The sequence below is a fragment of the Zea mays genome, chromosome 9, assembly GCF_902167145.1.
Source record: "Zea mays cultivar B73 chromosome 9, Zm-B73-REFERENCE-NAM-5.0, whole genome shotgun sequence".
In the NCBI taxonomy this organism is placed as follows: Eukaryota; Viridiplantae; Streptophyta; class Magnoliopsida; order Poales; family Poaceae; genus Zea; species Zea mays.
Window position 1 is genome coordinate 21,711,270 of NC_050104.1, and position 9,680 is coordinate 21,720,949.

General features: G+C 45.1%; 2 protein-coding genes across 5 annotated transcripts; both read left to right on the top strand.

Annotated features, from left to right (window-relative positions):
- Positions 1-220: 220 nt before the first annotated feature.
- Positions 221-1,505, top strand: LOC100276702 (uncharacterized). Of its 4 annotated transcripts, none has more exons than XR_004852441.1 (2): positions 221-1,008; positions 1,156-1,505. XR_004852441.1 is itself a non-coding variant. In NM_001350801.1 (2 exons), exon 1 carries the CDS (start codon positions 478-480, stop codon positions 898-900), a length of 423 nt encoding a protein of 140 aa, NP_001337730.1. In that variant the 5' UTR covers positions 356-477; the 3' UTR covers positions 901-937; positions 1,095-1,394. The 4 variants fall into 4 exon arrangements, 2 of the variants coding, with proteins under 2 accessions (NP_001337730.1, NP_001143899.2); NR_158668.1 differs by having other exon boundaries at positions 354-1,008; positions 1,095-1,347; NM_001350801.1 differs by having other exon boundaries at positions 356-937; positions 1,095-1,394.
- Positions 1,506-3,655: 2,150 nt separating this feature from the next.
- Positions 3,656-4,356, top strand: LOC100279109 (uncharacterized). Its single transcript, NM_001152151.1, has one exon. The coding sequence runs from the start codon at positions 3,797-3,799 to the stop codon at positions 4,175-4,177; it is 381 nt and encodes a 126-aa protein (NP_001145623.1). The 5' UTR covers positions 3,656-3,796; the 3' UTR covers positions 4,178-4,356.
- Positions 4,357-9,680: the final 5,324 nt, after the last annotated feature.

Genomic DNA, 9,680 nt, shown 5'->3' on the forward strand with positions numbered 1-9,680 from the left:
ACCACATGAAGAACCTGCTGTCACTAGTATATATGAACACACGGTCTTCTTTACTGCGCCGGCGACGGCGAACCAGACCAGCTAAAATGAAGATAACGATACTTAGGGTACTTTATAAAATAAAGAAAAATCCATTCCAGGCCATGGAAGGTGGACCTTGTGTCTGGTTGGCCCAAAAACAGTGTCTTCAGCTGGCCCACAAATCATCCTCGGTCCGAAGAAGAGCGATCGACAAGGGCCCACGTGTAGACGCTGGTACCGCGCGCGGCACGGCAGTACTCCTTGGTCAGCACCCAGTCGCCAGGCCCTTCCTTCCAACGCAAGAGAGCTAGGCGGCGTGTTCCGTGCCTTGCCTTCCCAAGCAAGCAAGCAAGCTTTCATAATGTAGTATTGTAGTAGTTTCATTCAATTCACGAGTCACGACGTTCACGAGTCACGCCAGCATCAAAGCCGTGCGTGAGTAGGCCGATCTCTTGGATGATGGAGGAGGACCAGCAGATAGTCGCTGGCGTGGACGCCGCGGCCCGAGGCGGCGGCGGCCTGGGCCGCGCGGGAGCCGTCTTTCTCACCGCGACCTGCGCCGCAGCCACCTACAGCGCGGCGGCGGCAGGGGACGTCCCGTCCGTGGCGTTCGTGGTCGCCAGCTACGGCGCGCTCCTGCTTCTGCTGCGCTCCCTGCGCGCCTACGAGCTGGCGCCGCCGGAGGCGGCTGCACGCAGGGAAGCGCTCAGGCGCAGGGTCTGGGCGCTCTGCACGCTACTCAGCGTGATGTTCGCGTGGAAGGTTGCGAGCGTCGTCGCGACGCCGTGGCCGGTCGCTGTCGGCGTCTGGGCCGCGGCGGCCGTCACATCTGCCGCTGGGTTCGTTCTGCTGTTCCGCCAGCAGCAGCGTCGCCAATGAACGAGTGATCGGTGGATGTGTGTTCCGTCTGTAACTTGTAAGCTCCAAGAGCCTCAAATAGTTACAGGCATGGGATGGGATCGATGCCTGGCCTGGTTGCTAGCTGCTGTACGTATCATCTCAAACTTTCTGATGGTGATACGCAATTCGATCAAGTGCCTGATCGACGAGCTTTGTTTTATTATTTTTGGCAGGTTAGATTGCCCGTGCAATGCATGCATGCACGATGATGATGTTGTGCATATGTTATTGAAGGTTTTCCGTGTGCTGGTGCTGGTGCTGGCCTGGTGATACGGAGGAAGAAATGCTTTCAATCTACTGTACCCGGCCGGTACGTTCAGATGAATTGTGATGGCCTCTGCCACAAACCTATGTGTACGTATTGTATATATGTGCATGACACTATTTTAGCCTCATATCACTAGTTGATTGATATATTTCTGCGATCCAATTATGTGTTCGTTCTGCGATCCAATTATTTCCTTGGATTCATGCATGCTCCAGGAACCTTTTAAATCCATCATATCACTAGTTGATTGATATATTTCTAGTTCGAGCATATTCTTCATTACTATTGAAGTTAAGAGCTTTTTTTTATTTTTGTAGTTTTTCGTGAACTTATTTCTATCCGTTTTAAGTTCATCACTGTGCTCATCGGTTATCATCGAGAAAATCCAGGCACCAGTTGGCTCCTAAGCCTCTATTTTGAGAGTTTCGGTGTTTTGGAATTTCGAGGATTGGAAAATAAGCCTTGGAAAATAGGCCAAGATTGCCTCTGAGCAAAATAATAATAATAATAATAATAATAATAATAATAATAATAAAACAAAACAGTGAAGCTAGTTTTTGTGCCAACGTTTGTAATTCGCACCATCAATTATATTTGGAATTTATCGTTAATGCAAAGCCAGCTCTACCGAATGCGTAAGGTTTTTTGACTGTTAGATATTTAAGGATTTTATGGTATATTTTAATTACAAAATTATTTAGATAAATCAGGAACATATATATTGCCAATGAAGCAGTGCAATCATATTAGGTGTACGTGTTTATGTTTATTATCATTATAGGCTGGCGTTTGGTTTCCCCGAGATAATAGAATCTGCAGCGGGTGGGGTATCCGAGGAAATACGCTGCGAGCTCCTGATTGTGAGATTCTGCCAGTAGAAAATGCGCTGTTCATTTTTACTTCTTCGCGAAGAAGGAAGAAGGAACAGCTCATCTATCAGTGTTCTCAGTATTAGATTCCCATTATCCCCTGTAAATCAAACACGGCCATAATCATGAACAATATAAAAATGAGAAGTTTAAGGATGTGTACATGATGTGTCGCTGTTGGTTGGGGTGGGGGGGTTATGACTCACATGTCGCGTTCATATATGTCCAGCTGATAAATGGATTAGGATCCCTCATAAAATAAATATAAATACTAACCACCTTTATAGACTGTACCCTTAGGGGTCGAGTTTAAAACGAAAAATGGGCGCGCGGTTGAGATCAGTCAAGTCCGACATCCGTGCTATTTCCCTATCGCGTTGCTACCTTGTACATCCGATTTGTTGTGAGCTGTACTACTGTGCGTGTATGTGTACTGTACATGTAGGATGGTCTAGTTGCTTCGTGACGTCGCTTTCTGCTTCGCATATTCACATGCCCCACGTGCCCACGTGGGAAGCCTCAGGCGGCCGCGTAAATGTTAGATAAACTATGCGTCGCGGTCGGTTCTCTAGTCGGCAAGGCATGATCCACACCGCTTATCCGTCGCCGGCGGTGACGGTGGTCGGCGGCAAGGTCGGCACCGCCTCGGTTCCTCACGAGTCACGACCTCCTATGAGAAATTCATGGTTTAGTTAACAGTTGGACCACCGTGTTATTTTTCTTCTTGTTTTTTTTTTACGTTTACGCGAGGGATTAAAAACCCACCAACGACCCAAAAGAGAAGGGGCGAAAAAATAATCTAGAACAGAAAAACAAAGCGCGACAAAACAACAAAATGTCGTGGGTAATTAGGAGTGTTTGATTGCTATAAAACTAATATTTAGCTGCTCAAATTAGTATAGTACTTTTAGTAAATTAGTTATTCATTATCTAGCTATTGGTTAGCTAGCTAATTTTATTAGTAAATTTTAGTTAGATAACTATTAGTTCTAGTAGAATCAAACACCTTTTAAAAAAGTTATAACAAAACGGAAATAACGGGAGAAAAGAAATGGAAGAAATTAGGATAGGAAGTGTAGACGGATGAGAGCTAGCACGGATATACACAGTTTGGATCGGATTATTTAGAGATTACTTGCATGTACTAGAGCTATTATGACGTAAACGCTATATTAACATAAAAAATATCCCTATATAGGATTTGAGTTGCACCGATCATAAAGCATGCGCACCGATCATAAAGCATGCAAGGAGTACAAACCCTGTAGAGTGTAGACCGACCGGATACCCTGGTGGCAAAGATGGCTAGGACGACAAAAAAAAAAGCAGTGACGTGTACGGCATACAACACCATGAGAATACGCAAGTGGACGAGTCGCAAAGGAATTAACGGCAGAATATATACCATGAATATAGATATCAGCGATGCATTTTTCCGTCCACGTTTTTGAAGCAAAACCTGCCATAGCCCATAGGCCAGTCTTTTTTCTGTGGGCCGTGTGCGCAGTGGCTTTATCCCGGCCGTCACGCTCACGCCGCTGTCGACTCCGCCGTGCGCAACACTATAAAAAAGAACAGCTCCCGCCGTGGCAGACAGAAGACTTCACTAGAATCTACTCGTCGAGTCACCAAAGATAAGGCTCTATCGGACTCGGAGTCTCGGACAGCACAGCAAAGCAAGAGCCGCTACTCAAGTATAGTCTCTGACACCGGCCGACCCTGCCCTCCAACCCAAGCCATGGCGGACAACAACAACCGGCGGAACCACGGGCAGACCTTGCTCGCCGGCGCGGGCCTGGGCCTGCTCGCCGTGAACTCGGGCCTCGCCATCTACCGCGCGAGGGGCGACACGGCCGCCGTCCTCTTCGTCGCGGGGTCCTGCGCCACCCTGCTCCTCCTCTTCGCCTGCCTCCGCGCCTACGAGCGGGCGGCGCCCGGGTCGCCGGCCCGGGACCGGGCGCGGCGCGCCGTGTGGCCGCTCGCCACGCTGCTCACGCTCTCGTTCGCCTGGAAGGTGGCGGCGGCCATGCCTTCCGCCGCCGCGGCCGCCCTCGTATGGGGCCTGGCCGTGGCCACCACCGCCGGCGGCTTCGTGGCACTGTACGTGCAGCAGGCATGAACACGTGGGCGCGGGACGGACTAGGCAAGCAGCTGCAGACTTGCAGTTCGTTCAGGGATCTAGATCTGGGCGCCGCGCGCTTGTGTAGAAATGTACAGTGTATTTGGCTAGCTTTTCGATTTTGTGCATATGTATGTAGCTGACTGGCTGATACTATAAAACAGAGTGGCCTCTGTGTACATTGGCCCCGATTTGGTACTTAGAGCATCTCTAAGAGAGGCTCTAAATATGGTCTTATTTTAAATATAGGACTCAAAACCATAAAACATTCTTTCAACAGCGGCCCTATTTTATAAAATTTCATCAAATGGTTATAGGGCTCGGTCTCTCGGGTCCTAAATATAGTACCCATATACTAGAGCTCTATCCTCATTTTCACTTAGGGTCTGTTTGGTTGGGCTGTAGCTGTGAAAAAAGTTGCTGTGGGCTGTGAGCTGTGGGAAAAGCTGCTGTAGGCTGTAAGCTGTTAAAAAGCTAAAAACCGTTTGGTGGAAACCACTAAAAATCGTTAAAAATTCTTCGATATATGTTTTTATAGTTTCATCCGAAAAGCCACTAAAAGCAAGTCCAGGGGTGCTTTCAGATTTGCACTACGAGAAAGTCGGCTTTTAGAAAAAGCTGCTTCCTGGATCCAGCCCTTTGGTTGGCTTTTGGCTTTTAGGGGGCAAAAGACAAAGCCAAAAGTTAAACCAAACACACCCTTAATCTCCAACTATTTATTTCCTAATATTATGATTTATTTCCTAAATAACATTATTTAAGGCCTGACTATTAGAGTAAACATTTCTTTTGAGACCCTAAACATTCTAAATATGGTTCTATTTCAAATTTTAGGACTCTATTTTAGGGTTTATTGTTGAAGATGCTCTTAGATGAGCATTCTTTAGGCCGCGTTTGGTTACCTGGGCATTCTCATGATGAGATAAATTTTATCTACTAAAAATCCAAACACTTCAGTTTTTTTGCCTTAGATAATGTGCAGTGCAGCATGCAGTTATCAACGTTTTGCTGAGTTTTCTTGGGTAACATATAGCGCCCAGATAAAAAAATTCTCTTTATATTCAAAATTAGCCCTGTCGTACCTCTTTCAATCTCGTCGTAAGAAGTTATAATTAGTGGGTGTTCAGTTTCACCCAACTAAAATTTATTCAGTTTCACCCAACTAAAATTTAGTTGTACAAAACTAAAGACATACAGCCGTTAGCGCAGCTAACTAAAAAACATACTAACTACAAAACTAAAGTTTAGTCCGTGACATATTAAATATACTAGTTGTATGCTCATACGTTGCAACGGTAACATATAATACAATTGATAGCTTATGTATGTTGGGATGAGCATCGACATATATCTGACCGGATCTTCTTCTTCCTTGGGGATCTGGAGAAAAGCCTGTTCGGAAGTCAAATATGTTAAGACCTGATCATGTGCTGCCATTGTCTCTGATCATCATCAGCATATTGTTCGACGCTTGTATGAGTCTTGTTAATTTGCATGCCTCGTGTATAGTCTCTCAACCATCAATTCATTATGGTATACAAAATTCATGTGAGTTGTGACAAACATTATCAAATTCATATAAATTATTTTAAAGAATCAATATAGAGTTTTATATGATAGAGAAATACATGTGGATTAAAAAATGCTAAACAAAAGATCTAAAATATAACAGTTCGATCAAGTTGCATAAGATGTACAATTTTCCAATTGCTTCTGCATTTGGAAGTCCACATTTCTATGTTATCTTTGCTATTTCTGACTTAATAGAATCTAAATAGTATTGAACACTAAGAAAACTACAAAATGAGATGGAGTTGTGTTGACTGAAAAACATATGTATGTAGCATTTGGAATAAAAAATACACTTTAAGTATTCAAGTACCAGATAATGCCAGACAAGGGATTAATTCTACAGAGCAAAGTACAAAATCCATGACAAGATATTTCATAATAGATTTAAAAAAGGAAGGCTTTTGCTTAAAATATGAGGCCTTAATCTCAAAATGTGTATATGCGATATTGAACGGGTCACCACCAATGCCTACACAAGTTGACTGCCCCAAACCTACAGTTGTTGTTTGAAACACTCGTCAATAGAAATCAGACATGCATTAACCAAACATAGTCAGGTGCTCGTGCGTTGCCACGACTCACAAATTATTAATCTTTATTTTTGCATAATTTTAGATTTTTACCGTTTAAATGTGGGAGAGGAGAGAGAGGTGAATGGAATAGTAGAGATAAGATTTATAAGAAATAGGGATCTGCACCAAGAACATAAACACAAATTAATTAGAATATTCTTGCCCCCTCAAGTTAAAATCATGCATCAATAGTACGGCAACAATACAAATCCGGTGTACATACTACAGAACAGGAATGTAGGCATTACCTTAATTTAAAAAGTAATGTGCTAGTATTAGTAGTACCTTCTAGGGTTGAGTCTTCCTCAACACCCTTGTATGCCCAGTGGCATGATGCAATGATGTTCTCAGACGCATATCTTGCGATATTTATTTATAACCAGTCAAAAACTCAGAGAGTAATCTTACTTTACGAAGGATTTGAAACATAAAGAAAATTATGAAAATTACTGTATTAATCAACGAAAAAACACTCGATGCAACAACATACAAAGATCAATTAAATGCCCAAGCACAAAAAATCTGAATGTGAAGCAAAGCATATATACATATCTGGACATACAGTCTGGTTCTTGCCGCATGCTTCCCAGCTGGACACTTCTCCGACCATTCTCTGTGCTACCGAGCGAATAAAGGTCTGAATAATTAACATTTAGCTTCTCTCTTTCTCTCTATCTATAGAAAACTCTTATCCTAGTTCCATATCATTATGTTTTTCTTCAGTATGTCGATGTAACTGGCTACGCTGTCTCCATAGAAGTCGTCTTTAGTCGGCTAGATGATGCTGGCGTTCCAAACTGGGCAATTAGTGAACAAAACAGAGCATGCCGTAGCATCTAGGTTCCTATAGATTTCAAGATCATGACTGATGATGTCTAGTATTTGACGTACGTACATAGTGTAAAACAGTCTTCCTTGCGTACCAGTGGAAGTCGACGGTGTTCCCTCCTTTGTCGGAGTGAAGTGGCTATGGAGTACAGGTAGTAGTTGTGTTAGCAGTCAGTAGCATGAGCGATCATCCACATTGTTGATCTGATCAAACACACCAAATAGAGCACATCAAACCTTGCTTGCGGTTTGTACTACCTAGTGTATGTCTCTGATGAAGTGCAAGAGGAACATGAGCACTTGTGTTATATTATCTGCACTGCAGAAAAGCAACGTTCATGACTGTTAATGACAAATTGTCCAAAACTTTGCAGAATTGGAGCATGCACATACGAGTAGCAGAGTAGCGACATTACATTCTGGGGGAGAAGATCTCCCATAGGTGGGGAGCTAGGAGGTACAGTTGTTGATGGCACCCACGACGCACAGGCCCTTGACACCATCCTTGTCCTTGTAGTCCCCTAACGAAACAGAAAAAACAACGCATGACGACCATGAGCACAAGATTGCGTGTCAGATTCATCTTGGAACGAGGGGCGTGGTCGCTTACCGTCGTAGTTGTAGGTGCAGAGGAAGTAAGAAGAATTCGTTAATTACTGTTATAGAGAATAAAATGAAGTAGATGGCTTAATCTAGGCTGTCGAATGTCATTATCATAAGGCATATCCACTATGTTGCAAGCCTGGAACCTTTTATTCACGTAAAGTAAGCATGTGATGTGAACTCCGTCATGCTAGCTTCATACAAGTTACACACACTCAAAGAAGTTGCCAGGAAACCAACATTTTTGTCTCTTGTATCTAGTCTTGCACTCGGGGCAGCATTGGTTCCCCTCGCGCTCATACTCATAGCATGGGCGACAGACAGGGAAGGCACACTCATTGCAGGCAACAAAGACATCGCCAGTGGCTGAAACACCTATAGAGTCACCACAAATCTGGCAGACCTGTCCATTCGCACTCTTTGTGGGCTTAGCCTGCATTAGCGAGATAACGACAAAGTCAGCACACATGCAATCAGAAATTCAGCATTAGAGGACACCTCAGTGACTCATGCACTTTACTGGTGAGCAACAAACTGTAAAAAACAACCTGCGATCAAGTGTCTATTAGTCTTGAAGTCGAGGCTAAGATCAAAATGCCAGGAAGGTAATTTCGAATTTACATAAGATGAACTAATTCAATGGTGTAGTAGTCATAAACAAAGGCACGCTGCAGCAGGGCAAAGAAGGATCTAATTCACCATCGGTCCATGGTAATTATGACAAGGAATTGTTGAGGCATGGCTAAACACAGGGATCTAAACAATCTGAGGCTCCATTTCACTGGATCTCCAAGACAGCGAAACATGAACAATATATCATTACCTATTGCCGATTTGGCAACTGTTCGAAGAATTGGACCGAGCACGAACAGTTCAGAAATTGCCAGGAGGACATGTCTGATCTGGTGACTTACACGGCGCAACGGAAGCATCGCTGAAATGGACAGGCAAAATCTACGAGCAGAGACACGCAGAAGCGACCGCATTTGAGGGGCGAACCCCAAGCGTTAGACTAAAGACTAACACCTCGGCCCAGATCCAGCGACAGACGCGCGCGCACAACATGAGCCGCTAGAAACTGAATCTGAAGCAGGCAGCGAGGGCGGCACTGGATTGGCTGGATGTACCGGGCCCGGCGCATCGCCGTCATGGCGGATCATGAGGAACTCGTTGCGGTTGTGCGAGCCCGCCACCATCCCCATTTTGATCGGCAAACCACACCAACAAGCGCCCATGAGAAGACGGGTCGCGGCCGATCAGACCCACCGCTCCTGCGTCGGTTGGGAAATCAAAGTCGCGGTCAGATCTGGGCGAGCAGGGCGCGAATCCGGGCATGGCGGCGACAATGGCGAGGAGATATGGGGAGGAGCGGGCGGGATCAAGGCGGTGGCGATCGTGCCCCTCCGGTCTCGCTTTGGGCTGGTTCGGGGGCGGCTGCAGGGTTCTACGGGTCGCGCTAGGTGGGCGTGCGACATGCGTCGGGGGGGGGGGGGGGGGATTGCGGCGTGCGGGCGGGAGGGCGGTCCGCCATGGTCTCGGCGGGATTTGCGGGCGGGAGGACGGTTCGCCTTGGTCGCGACGGGGTTTGCAGGTTTGCGGCGTGCGGGTGGGCGGGCGTAGGGAGGCGGGGGCAGTCTACAGTAAGTTCTTAATAGTTAGTAGAGATTACTGTTTCTATATGCCTATATCAATCATAGCTGAATGCCCGTGCGTTGCAACGGGAATATATAATACCAGTATACTACGATAACTTATATACAAAATATGTGTTATACCGTTATGAGAAAATGTTTCATAATCAATTTGTGATTCTGACCATACATAAATTTTGTTATTTATAATCTATCTATTTCATCACTACATTGCAACCATCAGTATCATGCAGACTTTGATATATGTCACGATTTGCATGGTCTCATTATTGGAGA

Excerpts from the sequence above, each read along its gene's own strand:
- LOC100276702 (NM_001350801.1), top strand. The coding sequence starts at position 478 with ATGATGGAGGAGGACCAGCAGATAGTCGCTGGCGTGGACGCCGCGGCC.
- LOC100279109 (NM_001152151.1), top strand. The coding sequence starts at position 3,797 with ATGGCGGACAACAACAACCGGCGGAACCACGGGCAGACCTTGCTCGCC.